Source organism: Eublepharis macularius, chromosome 4 (assembly GCF_028583425.1).
Source record: "Eublepharis macularius isolate TG4126 chromosome 4, MPM_Emac_v1.0, whole genome shotgun sequence".
NCBI lineage: Eukaryota > Metazoa > Chordata > Lepidosauria > Squamata > Eublepharidae > Eublepharis > Eublepharis macularius.
Window position 1 is genome coordinate 62604265 of NC_072793.1, and position 17104 is coordinate 62621368.

The 17104-nt window shown below is 41.1% G+C and overlaps 1 protein-coding gene across 1 annotated transcript in view; it reads left to right on the forward strand.

Annotated features, from left to right (window-relative positions):
* Nucleotides 1-4030: 4030 nt before the first annotated feature.
* CPEB4 (cytoplasmic polyadenylation element binding protein 4) overlaps nucleotides 4031-17104 on the forward strand; it is a 94403-nt gene continuing 81329 nt past the window's right edge. Inside the window, exons 1-3 of the mRNA XM_054975216.1 lie at nucleotides 4031-4488; nucleotides 4811-5156; nucleotides 5685-6836. Of these exons, the coding sequence (XP_054831191.1) occupies nucleotides 5712-6836 (1125 nt within the window). The 5' untranslated portion in view covers nucleotides 4031-4488; nucleotides 4811-5156; nucleotides 5685-5711. The remainder of the gene's footprint in view (nucleotides 4489-4810; nucleotides 5157-5684; nucleotides 6837-17104) is intronic.

Below are 17104 nucleotides of genomic sequence, written 5' to 3' on the forward strand. Positions count from 1 at the left end.
TATTATACATTTTATCAATACTGAAGAAAATGAATTGAAGGGATGCAGTGGACTGGAAAATTCCAGAGAATAAGGTTATAATAAAAATGTTTTAGTTTTCAGTTTATTTTACTCTTAATTTTAAAAAGTATTTTATCATCGTTATTATACATATTTTGTTTTCCCATCCGCTACCCCTACAGCCTTGGGGAGGGGTAGCAGAGCACATGCATTGCATGCATAAAGTCCCAAATTCAGTCCCTAACATCTCCAGTTAAAGGATCTCAGCAAGCATCTCTTCCTGATACAATGGAGAACAACTGCCAGCCAGAGTGGATGATACAAAGCTAGATGGACCAATTATCTGAATTGGTATAACGGAGCTTCAAGTATTCAGCTTAGACCTGCCAGCCCTTCTCCCTTTCACTGTCAGTCTGGAATTTATTACTTTTCCAGCCTCTTATGGTCTTAGCCTGAAATCATGAACACAGTTACTCGTAAATAAGCTTCATCACGTAGATAGGACCAGGGCTTTTTTTTCAGGGGGAACGTGGTGGAACGGAGTTCTGGAACCTCTGGAAAATACTTGGTAATAGTGCTCGAAAATGATATTATTTCAAAGAATCCCATGTATTTTTTCCTCATTTCCCTCTTGAGAGTTCCGCCACCTCTTTTTCCAGAAAAGACTCACCTCTAAGTAATTAATATCCAGAATATATTGCCATTTTTTAAAAAAAAATTACAGTTTGATGAAAAACTCAGTGCCATTAAATGCAGAAGCTGAATTGTTATCCAGCAATTGTCCATATAAAGGATCACTGCAACAGTATCTTCCAGCATGACTTTGAGTTAAGTGGTGATCTCTGGATACTGGAGAATTCTGTTTCTGAATTTATAAGAAAAGAGAAACTTAAAAATTGTCTGACAATCAAGGTAAAATCAAAAAGAGTCCAGTAGCACCTTTAAGACTAACCAATTTTATTGTAGCATAAGCTTTCGAGAAAGCTTATGCTACAATAAAATTGGTTAGTCTTAAAGGTGCTACTGGACTTTTTTTGATTTTGCTACTACAGACTAACACGGCTAACTCCTCTGAATCAAGGTAAAGTTTCAGTTTTGTTACATGTTTTTAAATTGATAATTGATAATTTAAAAGAGGAAAAAATCTAACAAGTGTATATGACAAATTACATATAGATCATATGCTTATTTGTAAGTCATACTATATTCAATGAGGTTGACTCTTAAAGAACTGTGCACAGAAATGCAATCTTACATGATCTTTTTTGTGCAGTGTAAGCTGATATGCAGGTTTTGAAAGCTTTTCTTAATTCTATGATTGTTAAACGCTCCTCTTTGAAGAGTCTCCTAATTTTCTTTAAGGTGAAATAAACTCTTTCATACAATTAGAAATAGTGAGCGATTCTTGGGTTGAATTCTCACATGCTATTTAAAACATTTTCAGTGCAATCCTATGAAGAGTTACTCCAGTCTAAACCCACTGAAGTCAGTGAGCTTGGACTGGGGTAACTTGAATTGGATTGCAGTGTAAGCAGTCTTTCTGCTATACTATTGGCAAGCACAGGTGAACAAAAAGCATTCCTAATGTGTGAATATTTATTTATTTAATTATTTATTTATAGTCCACCTTTCTCACTAGGACTCAAGGTGGATTACACGGTGTAAGTCAATATAATCAACAGCTGAGACATTCAATAAACAAAGGACTAGTGTATGCAAATGCAAAGTTACCAAAGTCAGAAGTAGGCAGAAATCCAATACGAAGCTCAAAACAATGCTGAAACAAGCACAAGCAATCAAACATGGCATATTAAACAATGCAGTATGCTCCTACAACAGTCAGTACCCAGCAGTACAGTCTACAGTCCCTGTTAGGGTTGCCAGGTCCCTTTACCCTCCCAGCAGCAGTGGGAGGACCCGGCACTCACCTTTAGAAAGTCTTCACATGCGTGCTTTGTGTATAGGGTTTCCAGATGCCTGCTGGTTGTGGGCAAACTTCTGGGGGTTGCCTCCTTGCTGTTGATCTGCCAGTGATTGGCGGAAGATGGCAAGCCTCCCTGAGGTCACCCACCACCAGCAGGCACCCCAGGAACATGCGCAGTATGCCCGCTCCTGAGGGACATGACAACATCACTTTTGGAAGTGATGTCATTGCACTGACCACAGGAGTGCTCCCACTCTTCATTTGGGGACAATTTTGGCCCACATGGACCAAAGGCCCACCCAGAGCGCAGAAGTGCTCATGCAGCCAGCACAATGATGTCACTTTCAGAAATGATATTGTGCATGCATCAGGAGCGCGTGTGTGGAAAGAGTGCACTTGCACACGACTAGAGACATGCTGGAGGTACAAGGTAAGTGCTAGGTCCCACCCCCCTCCCACCAGGAGGGTGGTTGGACTTGGCAACTCTATTTGTGCATGTGTGTTCCCAGTGTCAGCATAATGATGTCACTTCTGGGAGTGATGTCATTGCACAGGCTGTGGGAGGGCGGAATATGCAGAAACACAGGGATCCTCTGCTCTCAGCGGGGGACCAGCACCCTTAGTCCCTGTCCCTTTACCAAATGCATCTCTTTGACCTATTTCCTTACAGTATATCAGGGCCATTTTCACATGCCCATAGCCTCTGGAAAATTGTGCAAAACTCATGGCATAAAGGTCTTCCTAGCACAATTGCCTATCATGATCCCATTTAAAGGCACGATTTCTGACATCATCACACCATTATACAGGAAAACGCACTAGGAATCATGCTAGATGGTTGATTTCCAACTGCATTTCAATGTGTCTTTCAATGCACATGTGATTTTGGTCTTAGATATTTTAATAATCTAACTATTACAGAAAGGGCTCATTTGGATGACATAAATGCCAGTGACCAGAAAAGTGCCAGGAAACTGCTTGGTAAGTTCAGAGGCTGGAAGTTCAGTTGTTAACACACTTGCTGATATTTGATTGCCCTAATGGACTGTAAAAAGTGCCAAAATTTAAATGAGGAGCATTGGCACACATCATTTACAATTCCAAACCATTTCCCCACCAATCTCATCACGTCTTAACAGAGCTGTTTGTTAACTCTGAATCTATGATGGGTAATAATAATAGTGGCTAGAACGTCAGGAAAATATTTAAAATTCAGATAGGCTTGACTAGATGGCACAACAGTAAACAGAAGTGGAATTGCGAAGCAACTGTTAAGCCAGCCAGGGTACTTTCTACGGTGTGTCAACAGATACATTTTCATATGTGGAAACACATGGGTGTAGGCCATTGCTAGCGCCATACTTTTAATATTGTGTTCTCTGAAAAATATATCTCCATTTGACAAATAGACCCTTGCACAGGGTAAGTTCTCCCATGAGAACCATAGACATCCCTCCTCTCCTCACCAATAGATAAGAAGTGTTTTCTCGATCCTTTCTACGCTTCCTTAGAAAGGGTAATATTCTAGTTTTTTTTAAAAAAAGCAAGACTTGCCAAGGCCACTGATCTATATAATTCGTGTAAAAATGTCTGTATTTTAAATTGGCTGTCCTGTCTACACTGTAGAAAAGCCAAGCGGAAGAGATGAAAAATTAAAGCTTGATTGAACAAATGGAAGCGCGACTTTTTAAATCTCATACATTTAGCAACTTCTTAACAAGCATCTATCTGAAAGTAAGTCGTACACTGCTTTAATACCCCTCACGTGATCCCTTTACGAAGTCTTGCAATCAGCGAAAAACTCTCGCCTGCCATATTCAAAGATGGCCGTTTAAGTAAAGTCAACGAAAATGTCACCACTTCTCGCATCTTCTAGACCTAAACCAACATGTCCACCCAGGGAGAAGGGGGGATGCCCGAAACAAAAATGGAGAACACAGCGCCGGAGACCAACTTGCCCTTATGTAAAAGAGCCGCCAACTTGGCTGGCGAGGAAGAGGCTACCTAGCGGGCGGAGGGGAGGGGCAGGGCCACTGCCAGAAGAGGGAGGCGGGGTTTCCCCCGAACCGGAAGTGCCGCGCTGCTTCTCTCCAGCTGGTTGTCATTTCGATCCGAGGCTCGGTCCTGTGGAGACGGCGGCGGCGGCTGAGGCGGCCGGGCCGGAGTGGCGAAGTGATAGTACAGCCCAACGCCTCGCGACCTAATAGGAGCTTCCTCCCGCCAGATAAACGATTGTTTTACATGAGGGGCAAAGAACGACGCCGGGAGGAGCCGAGGCGGAGGAGAAGAAGTAGACGCAGCAGCGGCAGCAGCAGGCTAAACAACCCCGGAGCATCGGCAGCGGGAGGCAAGGCAGGACCCCTGGGAGCCGCCACCACCACCACCACCACCTCTTCCTCCTTCTCCTCAGAAGCCAGGCTCGGTACCGCCCCTCCCTGCTGTGTCGCCACCAAGCGATCCCTGTGACCCTCCTCCCTTGAGAAACCGGCTCCCATGGGGGAGAGAGGAGCCCGGGCCCCCGCCAGCGCCGTCCCCTCCCCGACGGAGACTGTTCCCCTCCTGAGGTAAAGTCCTTCCTATCTTTCCCTCTACGATCGAAGGCGAAACCCTTTCCCTGTCCTGCGTCCTTCTCTCCCCAAGAGAACAGGGGCGGTACCGCCCACATCTCCCCCCCCCCTTTGGAAAAAGACTCATCTGAAGAAAGCTCTCCCCCCATTTTCTCCGTACAAGGAGTTGCGCACCCCCCCTCCCGCTAAACAATACATTATTTTTGCGGTGGTTTAAAAAAATAAGCCTAATCCGTGCTTCCCAGGTATCCTGATTCTCTCCCTCTGCCCTCTAGACACTTGACTGCTGATTTTCTGAGGTGAAAATTTTCCTCTGCAGGCAGCCAGGATTCATCTGAAGGACACACAAATATCGGATCATAATAGGAGGCGAGCCTGGAAAAGCAGCAACGCAGCAACCAGGAACCCACCCTACAGCAGCAGCAAGAATCCACCCTCCTACTGCACAACTCAGTCCGTACACATACATGCAATACGTACTGAATGCTGATGTCTAGAGATTAAAAAAGAGAAAATATTCACCCTCCCTCCTGTTTATATAGAAAGGACTTGTCAGACATCCGCATAGAACATATTATACACATAATATAGTACAAGGCAAAGGCAGCAACACAGGTTGGGGGGGAAAGCTTCCTGTACAACTCGTTCCCTGTTGAAATTCTGAGGTAAAATCTTTCCATTCTCAGCAGCAAAGACTGTTAGAATAGAACACAGATATATATTAGATTATATAGAATTTATTAAATTATTCCAGATTTAAATATATTTTTTGGAACTGTGAAGGAGTGTCATGATATTGTTTTTCCATTAACCCTTACATGGACAGAGGTTGAGGCTGTTGATAAGGCAAAATCAGAATAGTTAAAAAAAAAAGGAAACTTAATTTTGTTCCCAAGAGCTTTCTTTCATCCCTATTTCATTCTTGTGCATTTCCTTTTAGGAAAAGGAAACCTCTTATTTTGTTAACCAAAGATTTACTTTCTATTCCTTCTAGCTAAAGGAAGGAAAAAAACACAGATTGACCCATGTCAATATTTTAAGTGATCTCACTTGTAAGAAACCAGGAATAACATCCAAATATTTGTGGGTGGAAAAGAAAAACAGCAGAAGATCTATAAACAAAGATATTTTCTGTTCTTTTGCTTTAGTAAAGGGAGGAAGAAACATCTATAAGAGTTTTTTTTTCTTTCCAGGTGGAATTCAAATCCTAAATATAATAAATGGGGGATTACGGGTTTGGAGTGTTAGTGCAAAACAACACCGGGAATAAGTCAGCTTTTCCAGTCAGATTTCATCCTCATCTGCAGCCTCCACACCATCATCAAAATGCAACCCCCAGTCCTGCTGCTTTTATAAATAACACAGCTGCCAATGGCAGTAGTGCTGGGTCAGCTTGGCTCTTTCCTGCTCCAGCTGCCCATAACATTCAGGATGAGATCCTGGGATCAGAAAAATCTAAAACTCAGCAACAGGAAAAGCAAGACTCTCTAGAAAAACAGCAGCTTTCCCCTAGTCAAAGCCAGGAAGCAGGCATGCTGCCCGAATCTGAGAAAGTTAAATCTGAAGAAAACCAGGGGGATAACTCTTCCGAGAATGGCAGTGGGAAAGAGAAAATAAGAATAGAGTCACCAGTGTTAACGGGATTTGATTATCAAGAAGCCACAGGGCTAGGTACTTCAAGCCAACCCTTGACATCTACTGCATCTTCTCTGACTGGTTTCAGTAACTGGTCAGCAGCTATAGCTCCTTCTTCTTCAACGATAATCAATGAAGATGCAAGTTTCTTCCACCAGGGAGGGGTACCTCCTGCTTCAGCTAATAACGGTGCTCTGCTGTTTCAGAATTTTCCACATCATGTCAGTCCTGGCTTTGGAGGTAGCTTTTCCCCTCAGATTGGACCCCTCTCTCAACACCACCCTCATCACCCCCATTTTCAGCATCATCACAATCAGCATCAACAACAAAGGAGGTCTCCTGCAAGCCCTCATCCACCACCATTTACACATAGAAATGCTGCTTTTAATCAACTGCCTCATCTTGCTAATAATCTTAACAAACCACCTTCTCCATGGAGTAGCTACCAAAGCCCATCACCTACACCATCTTCTTCATGGAGTCCTGGTGGTGGTGGTGGATATGGTGGGTGGGGAGGGTCCCAAGGCCGAGACCACCGCAGGGGACTAAATGGAGGAATAACACCCCTGAACTCCATCTCACCTTTAAAGAAGAATTTCCCAAGTAATCATATCCAGTTGCAGAAGTATGCACGACCCAGCTCTGCTTTTGCTCCAAAATCTTGGATGGAAGAGAGTTTGAACAGAACTGACAATATCTTTCCTTTTCAGGTGAGATTACTAATCTTAGATAGGAAATATAAGTGAATATGTTAAAGATTGCATAAATTTCAGGGATGTGTCTTTTACAATGTTTCCATTTTTAGAACTACGTGGGTGAGGGTTTAATTTTAAAAATGGCCATTAATATGTAGGTCATTCTTGTGACTTTTCAAGCTTCATGATTGTTCATCTGTGAATCATAGATGTTCTCTATAACATTTGTCAGAGAAAAAAAATTATAGTCAAGTAGTTCATCTGGTATTCATATAGCTCTTTTGATGTTGAATTAATGCACCTGATAAATAAAACAGTTCCAACAGCAGTTATTGCAACTATATAAGTGACGAGAATAATATACATTCCAAAACACTGAACAGCTGAAAATTTTAGACTTTTAAAAAATATTGAACCTACTGTAATTACTAGACCCTAAAAACTAGTTTATTAATACACATACGTGGCTCTGTTACAGAATTTCTCTTTGATCTAATCAGAATAAATTGGTACAATTTTCTAGTCTATTTGACATTATTGTTCTCATTACTAAATATTGAGCTGGTGTCCTCTAGCAAGGGCAGTAGATTTTGGTGGTAGATTATAAATCATTACTAAAAATAGATGTCGACTAACTTAGATGTTGGCCTGTTCTAGTTTAATCTGGCTTTATGCTTTCTGGAAATAGGTTGTTCACATCAAATTATATTGGAAGTTTTCTTCCAATTTTGTAAATAGTAATTAGGGTTAAAAATGCAAGCCAGATACAATGAAAATATTGGCAATAGCAGTGTTTGTATTTGTCAGGTGTGGTCAAGCTTGGTAGATTTAGCTGTTTATAGACAGGAACTCGAAACTCAAGGATTCATGGGTGGGGTATATAAAAGGGAAAGATTGCAAAATGATTGTTGTATTTCTAGTCATGATATAAGTGGAAACACAATGACCCAGTTTTGTTGTAATTTGGGATAGAAAAACAGGTGGATCAGAAGCAACCCATACATGTCTTAAACATTATCTTAAAGATCTAAAAATATTTTATAATCTAGTTATATGGCTCAGAGAACTGCCATTTCTTGTACTATTTGGCATGCACAGCCTATGCAGCTATCTGTTAGTGAGGTTTTTAAAGTTCATGCTGCATAGCCAGAAATCTTGAAATAATTTTAAAGACTGGAAGTCACCATGTAAAAGGTTTGTGTAGAATACCAAATGTGCTCAAACCATTAGTATGAGAAATCAATGAATTATTCTTTTTGAATTTCACTGTAGCAAGACGTAGGCTTCCTTTTAATTCATTTTGTCCTATGTAGCAGAAGTACATTATGTGACTGTGTCCTTGCCTCCCATCATTAAGGCTTCAGGTCTATGGATGTCAGTGGTAGATATTTTTTCTTGGCATATGGGAACTTAAGAATTAAACATAAATGGAACAGAGTTTCTTGTGGTTGTGATATTAGAGACTGTGCCTCTGTTCTTGATGCACAGTGCCAAACAAAAGTAAAGTATTTTAATGAAATATTTTTAAGTCGGTCAACAATTGCTTGTGTTTTGTGATGAACAAGAAAAATGCAGGGCGTCAAATGTGGAGTCTAGCATTGCCGATGAAGGAAAAATAATGAACTCCAGAATTAATTTGTGCATCTGCCTTTTGCAGAATGAGATTCATAATACCATTTTTCTTCGTACAACAGAGATGATTGTTTCACAAATACTTAAAAGCAAATGTATTTTCCTGGATTATATCTCATTGCTCAAGCAAGCATTCAACATCTATATGTAATTTGAAGCAAAATGTACAAACAAAATGTGTGTGTGAAGCTTCATGAAAAGAAGGATCCTAGGGACAGCAGTGCTATTCTGTCTCAGGAACTCTAATTGCGAGAATCTTTCTGGGTCCATATTTAGTATCATTTCGCAAGCTATCTTGGCAGCCATAATAACAGAATGGCTCACATACATGGCAATGTTACTTACTCCTGATTAACCTCTTTCTCTGATTGACCTTCTATTTTAATGTATCTCTATACAAGTAACTTTATAGGTAGCCATCTCTTCCCCTGCAGCCTTCTCTAAAAGGGGATATTTTAATGTTTATATTGATGTTACATAATCATCCTTTAGAGAAGTGATCCACCTCAAAGGATTGCATCTTGTGGCAAACGACCCCTTGCTAGCGATAGACAATATTGCATAGTGTTAATGCAAATGTTTTGTAAGAACTGATGTTACATTTATGTGCTTCTGTTTGTTATAGCATGATATATAAGATTAGAGCCTGCAGTTGCAAAGATGATGATAATTGATAAGATTATTTGTAAGTAAATGTCTGGAGGCTAGAGCATTAGACTTGGATCTTGGAGATATAGCTTCATATTATTAACTGATCCTATGAAAGTGCCAATGGATGATTGCCTGTATCATACAGAAATTATGATGATTCCATGCCTAAAAGATTGCATGAGGATAAATTGTAATCTAGTGTTAACCCAGGCACAGCAGTACATAGGATTAGTGCTAGACTACTGATATTGTGATGCTCTGTCCTACCCTAGTAGCAACTATTGGTTCTACTGCACCACTGTTTTCCCCTGGTGGGATGCTGCAGTGCTGCATGAGAGATTTTGTACTGTGTTGCTACATAGGAAACAGGATTTCCACCAGCATCTTTTCATAGTACTTGCTGGACCTTTTGGACTTGGTACAGATTTGATAGTTAGCACAATCTGATGTGAGATTGTTGGGATAAAGTGCACTGTAGTTGTTGCTGTACAAGCCAGTGTTCGGAGTGCTACATCTAAAGTACATCTGTAGGTCCAGACAAGAAAAAATGCCGTAAAACAGTTATACAGGTTCCTGCTGATCTATGTAGCTAACTGTGTAAAGGCATGAAAGACAATAATATCAGTTATTCCACTATAGATTCCCAGGCTGAAATACAACATACTGTAATAAGTACTGTACTTGTAATTCTTTTTTAAAAACGTTGTCTTAAAAAGATTAAAAAGTAGATGCTAAAGGGAGAAGAGAGCTCCAACTAGAGCTAGCGTAATCTTTATTATAGTTCACAATTGGAGATGGGCACAAACCAAAATATGAACCAAACTTCATGATGAACCGGGCCAGTTCGTGGTTCGCGAACTGGCAGTTCATCAGAGCTCATTTCTGAAGAACCACCATGAACTTTAGGCTGGTTCGTTTGGTTCATTTTTTGGTTTGTCACTGCAGACAGCCCAGCGCTGATCAATCGGTTTCCTAGGCAACTGGGGATGGACTTCCTGCAGAGCTTCTGCTGACCTGGAAGTAACCTTCTGCTGACCCAGAAGTGACGATTTGCTGACCTGGATGTGACATTTTCATGAACCAAATGAACCGGTTCGCAAACTGGGGCAGGTTCGTGAAAGTTCATGGTTTGTGGTTCATGAAATGTGATGAACCGTGAACTGCATGGTTCGTTTTTTTGCAGTTTGTGCCCATCTCTATTCACAATCAAATCTAGAAAGACAGAACAGAGCTGTGGAAGCTGAGCATATAGCTTCCTCTCTCTCTTTTGCCTTAAAGGGTCGGTGGTCCTTAAAATTTCCCAGAGCACTCATGTTGTCTAATGGAAGGTTGTTAATATTGCCAGGCCTCACTTCAGATACTAGGGCCAAGTCTTGGGATAGTACAGAGTGGCACAATGGGAGCCCATAACTATTTCTTAGCCTGTTATAAAAACAAAATTTTACTACAACAGCTCTTATGATTTGCTTGTAGATCCCCAAATATTGATACATTTACTGAGGGAAGATAGTCACATTGCTTTGAATATTTGCAAGTGCTAAGATATTTTGCATTTTTCTGTAACTTTTTAAAAAAGATGTACCAGATCAAACCAGTTAGTTGGCAGAACTTGAAACAATCATCTACTGGTTCAGCTTCATATTAGTTTCAGTTTACGTAGATTTGAAAACCTTAAATCGTTTTTAAAGTCTGATATCAGTTAGAGGTGCTGTCATTTGCTCTCCCAGGGTACAGATAATAAATCAATGAGGCAAAGGGGGAAAAAGATTGTTAAAAATAGAATTCTTCATATTTCACAATAACTATCTTTTTAGATGTCTGAGGTGGGGAGACGTTGGGATTTCTATAATAATTAGGGTTTTTAAAATCCTTATTTCCACTGTATCGCTGTTGGAGAGCAGTAGGAATTGGGATTTACTGAAGTACTGCCTTAATGATTGTGAAGACTTGCTTCCTGCTATGTACTTCCTTGTATAAGCAGAATACCCTATTATGTAATAAAGGAGGTTAAGGCTGAGAGAGGCTAGGAGGATAAGTCTGAACTGTAAATCTAGAAGTCGTTTACTTGTTACAGCACCTTGATTAAGGGTGAGTTAACTATGATGGAATCCATTAATTAAAAGATGCATCTCTTAAATGCACTCATTAATCCTTTCCTTTTAAAAAACATTATAAGTAAACTGGTGCCACTGAAATCAGTAGGACTGCTTGCATGTTAGTGGCTTTTCAGTAGTGACCAAAGCATTCACTGTGTTGTCAGTGAGGCTTTAAGATTTCCTGCTTTATCATTGAGAAACTTACTGATAAGCTTTTAATGATTTTCAGTGCAATCTTAAGCAGACCAGAGTAACTGTTTAGGATTGCACTTTCAGTGTACTAAATAATTGAATTTTAATTAGGTATTTTAAATGTTTTTTCTAAAATTTATTTTATTTGTCCTAAATCTTGTGTATACGGCCATAAATTTAAAAATCACAAAAAGGTTAATCTTATTTTGTGTTACAATTTGCAAAAATAGTAAGCAGAGGCTGGTTGAATGAAATTTATTTTCGACTGTTTTAAATTCCTATTTTGCCAACTGCTGGAAGGAAATTATACTTGGAGAGCAGATTGTATTCTGTATACCATTTCAAACCTGGTCAGGATTTCATCTACTTGTGAAATTAAAATGCTGCATAGTTTGGATTATAAATTGTGAGGACGGTTTTGTTTTAAAAGTGTGGATGTCTAATTATGACCTTTTTGCCCTGCAACATATTCTTTACTTTAGGGATTATTTTATTTTTATTTAAAACTTTTCTATGCTACTTTTCCTCTCAAGCATTCAAGTCAGTGAACATCAAAACATTAAAGCATGTCAACATTACAAGAGCGTTTAAAATGAAGTATATATAAAATAATTCACTAAAAACTTATAAACATATTACACCAAAACCCGGTGGAGGGCCGATAACAATTATTGGAGGTATGCCAAACAAAAGTCTTCACTTGCTGGCAGAAGGCAATGGTGGGGGGAGACAGATGTATCTCCCTAAGATGCATCTCTCCTAAGAAGGCCCTTTCTCAGGTTGCCACTTGTTTAGCATTAGGTATGGGGGCACCTGAAGTAGGATCTCTGAAGATGAATGGAGTGGACAGGAGGAGGTCCTGAAGATATGCTAGCCCCAAGCCATATAGAGCTTTAAAGGTCAATACCAGCACCTTGAATTGGGTCCTGATGGGAGCCAGCATAAATGCAACAAGATTGGAATGATAGGGACCCTGTTACCGACTCCAGTCAGTGTTCTGGCCATGTTCTGTACTAGGGCTGTTTTCACATGTCTTTACATAACGCAAAACTCATGGAACGAGGGCCACGATTCTGTCAGAAAATCATCAGAAATCGTGCCATGAAGACACCCTTGTTCTTTGAATTTTACACTATGTAAAGATGTGTGAAACTGGCCCAGCTGTAGTTTCTGGATAGTCTTCAAGCACAGCCCACTGTAGAACGTGTGGTAGTAGTTTAATCGATGTGGGGATACGAGGGACTGCCTTACTGTGGCTTGTCTTTTCTCCACAGTCGGGGACAGAGGGTGGCACTTGGGGAGACATAACCCCGTCACCCATTGGTGTACAGGGTCCCGCAAGGGGCAATACTCTCCCCTTTACTGTTTAACATCTACATGTGCCCGCTTGCCCAGTTGGTGCGAAGTTTTGGGCTTGGGTGTCATCAATATGCAGATGACACCCAGCTTTATCTGATGATGGGCGGCTGGCCCGGCTCAGCTCCAGATGTCCTGGAATATGTGTTTGCAGCCGTGACTGATTGGTTGAAACAGAGTTGACTGAAACTGAACCCAACAAAGATGGAGGTCCTGTACTTGAGCCACGGAGACCTGGATTTGGGACTCTGGCTCCCAGCCCTCGATGGGGCACAGCTTGTGCCAATTCCGAGGGTTAAGAGCCTGGGAGTGATCCTAGTTGCCTCCCTGAAAATGGAGGCACAGGTCACAGCGGTTGTCAGGTCTTCTTTTTTCCACCTGCGGCAGACCAGGCAACTTGTCCCTTACCTGTCTACCTGTTACTTAACTACAGTGATCCAGGAAATGGTAATCTCTAGGCTAGATTACTGTAACTTGCTCTACGCGGGCCTACCCTTGAGCCTGACCCGAAGATTACAGCTGGTGCAGAATGCAGCGGCGCACATCATTATGAAAGCACCAAATAGGATGCATATTACACCAATATTGCGCAATCTGCATTGGTTGCCAGTGGAGTATCAGATCAGATTCAAGGTCTTGGTATTGACCTATAAGGCCCTGTCCGGACTGGGGCCAGCATACCTGAGGGACCGTATCTCCCTGTATATTCCCCAGAGGACCCTCCGATCAGGAGGAAAGCAATTGTTTTCAGTCCCTGGCTCCAGGGAGGCCTGCTTGGCCTTGACTAGAGCCAGAGCTTTTTCAGTCCTGGCTCCTACCTGGTGGAACGCTCTGTCTACCGAGACCAGGGCCTGGCAGAATCTACTATCCACCGGGCCGTAAGACAAGAGTTGTTCCACCAGGCTTATGGCTGAGGCTGGGCCTCTGCTGGCTGGAGGATACAACATCCACCCCCCTCCCTTTGAAAGCTGCCCACCACTGTTTTTAAGCTGCTGCTATATTCAGTTGTACTGTTGTATTATTTGTTATTAATTGTATTGCCGCCATCAGGAAAAAGAGTGCTGCTATTTTGTATGATATTTTTGTATGATGTTTTAAATGTTTTAATATGGAATGTTTTAAATGTTCTTAATGTTGTTTTCTGCCCTGAGCCTGCTCGCGCGGAGGGCGGAATACAAATATGATATATATAAATAAACTAAATCTAACCAGGACATGCACCACAATGGCAAGATCTTTCGTACTTGGGAAGGGCCACAATTGGCTCATGAGGGGTGCTCAGGCACCCCTGGCCATTGCTGCCACATTTTTATTCAACAGGAAGCTTGAATTCAGCAGCACTCTCAAGCTATGAACCTGCTTGTTTGGGGAGAGGGGTGCAACTCCCCCCAGAACAGGACACATCCCATTTCCTGGATCACACTTCCCTCTACCAAGATTCAAGTCCAGTGGCACCTTAAAGACCAACAGGATTTCCAGGGTATACCTTCATCAGATAAAAGTAGAATGGAGATCCCTGAGTCCTTATATCCCAGTCAATGTTTCTCCCAGGGAGAACATTTTAATCTTCCAGGACACTTCATTGCTGACCTAAGAGCAGGAGTTGTCAAGCAGAGAAGCTTCAAGGGGTGATTACAATGTGAGATTATTAGAGACATAGGATTCTTATCTCCTCCCCTGCTCTAATCAAGCTAATTACATTTTGCATTGTACCTTTGCATCCTGACTTCCTTCTTTGCAACACACCCCCAACTTCTGATTGGGATATAAAGGCTCAAGGATCTCTATTTGTGCTTGACTTTTGAAAGCTAAAAATCATGTTGATTTTTAAGGTGCTACTGGACTCGAATCTTGCTTTTCTACTACAGTCCAGCATGGCTACCCGCCTGAAAATTCCCCCCACCAGTAGCACCTCTGTTTTGTCAGGATTTAAGTTTCAGTTTGTTATCCCATCTATTTCAAAACTGCCTCCAGGCAGTTTCTACAGCCTTCCTGAAATCTGTTGGAAACATGAAATAGAGCTGAGTATCACCTAAATATTGGTGACAACTCAACCCAGATCTCTGGAAAACCAATGGCTTTATGTTGATGATGAAAAGCATGGGGGGGGGGAGACACCAAGACCCTTGTGGGATACCCTAGGCTAGAGGCCAAAGGGTGGAGTAGCAGTCTCCCAGCACCCTACTCTGAAACCTACCTTCAAGATAAGAACAAAATTACCACCGAACAATGCCACCCAGTCCCAGTCTCACAAGGTTGTGTGGAAGAATACCATGATTGATTAGATCAAAAGCTGCCAAGAGGTCCCAGAGAATTAACAGGGTCATATTCCCCCTGTCATCTCCCAGTGCAGGTCATCCACCAGTGCAACGAAGGCTGTTTCAGTCCCATGACTTGGTTGGAAACCAGATTGGAACTGATCCAACAATTCACTTCTTTCCTGAAGTTGCCCAGCCACCAATAGTTTAATCATCTTGTTCAAGAATGGTACATTTGAGACTGGATGTTAGTTATTTAACTCTCCTGCCAAAGGTTTTCTGTGATAGAAGGATTTTCATCAGGGGAGCGCATCTTCTACTGGACCCCGAGAAACAGCATGATGGGGCACTCAGAGGTTTGCTGTAAGAAGGGGGAACTAGTACCCCCCCCCCCCTTTTGATCAGTGGAAATCATTTGCAAGATCCAGCCCAGACTGTGCTCAAACATACTATTCTGAGAGTGGATAAAGTTTTTCTGCTGTCTATAAAGATGTATATGCATCTTAAAATTCTTATAATTCTGCAAAGTTTTCAGCATAACAGATTGAATAAGGGAGATATGGGTAGGGGGTGCTTGTTCCCTGGCAGCTCTTATATCACCAGCCCCACTAATTTTTGGAATAGTATTACAGCTTCCTTTTAAATATGTGCAGTTGTTCTGATAAGGCTGCTGATAAATGCACATATATGAATGTTGTGTGATACTTCAAAAAACTGACAGTGCTATCTCAAGAAATGGTTGATAATTGGTATCCTGATGTATATGAGAGCCAATTTGGTGTAGTGGTTAAGAGTGACAGAGCTGGGTTTGATTCCCCACTCCGCTACTTGAAGCCAGCTGGGTGACCTTTGGTCAGTCACAGCTTCTTGGAGCTCACTCAGCCCCACCCACCTCAGCGGGTGATAGTTGTAAGGATAATAACATATGCTCTGAGTGGGCGGTATATAAATCGAACATTGTTGTTATTATGCACATTACTCAGTTTGTGATACTGGACATGAGCCATGGTCGTACTTTGGGAGAAGCACCTGCAGCTGACAGCTCTGTACATCTGCCATATATGGCCAGTGTGCTTATGAGGAAAGCAAACCATTTAACCTCAGAATAGTAGTTGCAGATAGAATCCCCGAGTTTATGCAGTAGGGAATTTCACTAAGAATTAATAGAAAGGAAAAAGAGGTTTAAATCATAATAATGAATGCTATTGCTGCAATAAGTAGGTCTGGAAAAATCTTGGCTCCTGGATGGTCTTGTCATATTTACATTTGAAGTGTTTTTTCCCCCTCCCAGCTGTTGCTATAGGGGTTCTTTAAACAATGGCAATAATTTCTAAAGTTAGTTCTTGCATATATAAGTGTAAGAGAATATAAGAGCAACATGTGATATAGTGCATAAAATGTAGTGGATGAATCCTATAAACAATGCTTCAGTTTAATTGCTTGCATCATCAGTAAACTTGATGACTGATGCTGTAAACTTCAAAGAATTCTCAGTGTAAAAGAATGGCCGCAACCTTTGCTACAAGCAAGTTTGTCACACCCAGAAAAGTGCTGTTGATTCTACAGCATTTGGCTTTTAAGTTGCCAATTTATGGGTGAAATTGCCACACCTTGGGAAATATGATGTAGAACAAGAAGGACCTTTAAATTGTAACTATTCCAGTGAGTTGGATAAAAACTGTAATGCATGCATCTTGTTTCTCTCTCTCTCTGCATGTTGCCTAAATGGAAATGGAGGAAAATAAGTTTTAGCACAGGAAGAAGAAATAGATATTGTTAGGAAGTGGGGTGCCTTGAACAACTGCAAAATCTAATGGCTGTGTTCTTGTATTATCATAGGTAATGGGAAAAATGGAAACATATACAATACGTTCCTATCATATCTGATGTATTTTATAGTTTAACACAAAATATACCATTTATAATTTAGCATATAAAATGTTACTGTTAAGTGTATTGACAGAGTTATAACCTTCTAACTTAGCCAACTTCAATGTGTGTAACTCTTACTTAGGAGCACACTGTTTTCTATAAGCAGAATTGCAAATACAGTATCCTTGTATATTGTTCTTCTAGACATTAGTGCCCAACTCAGATT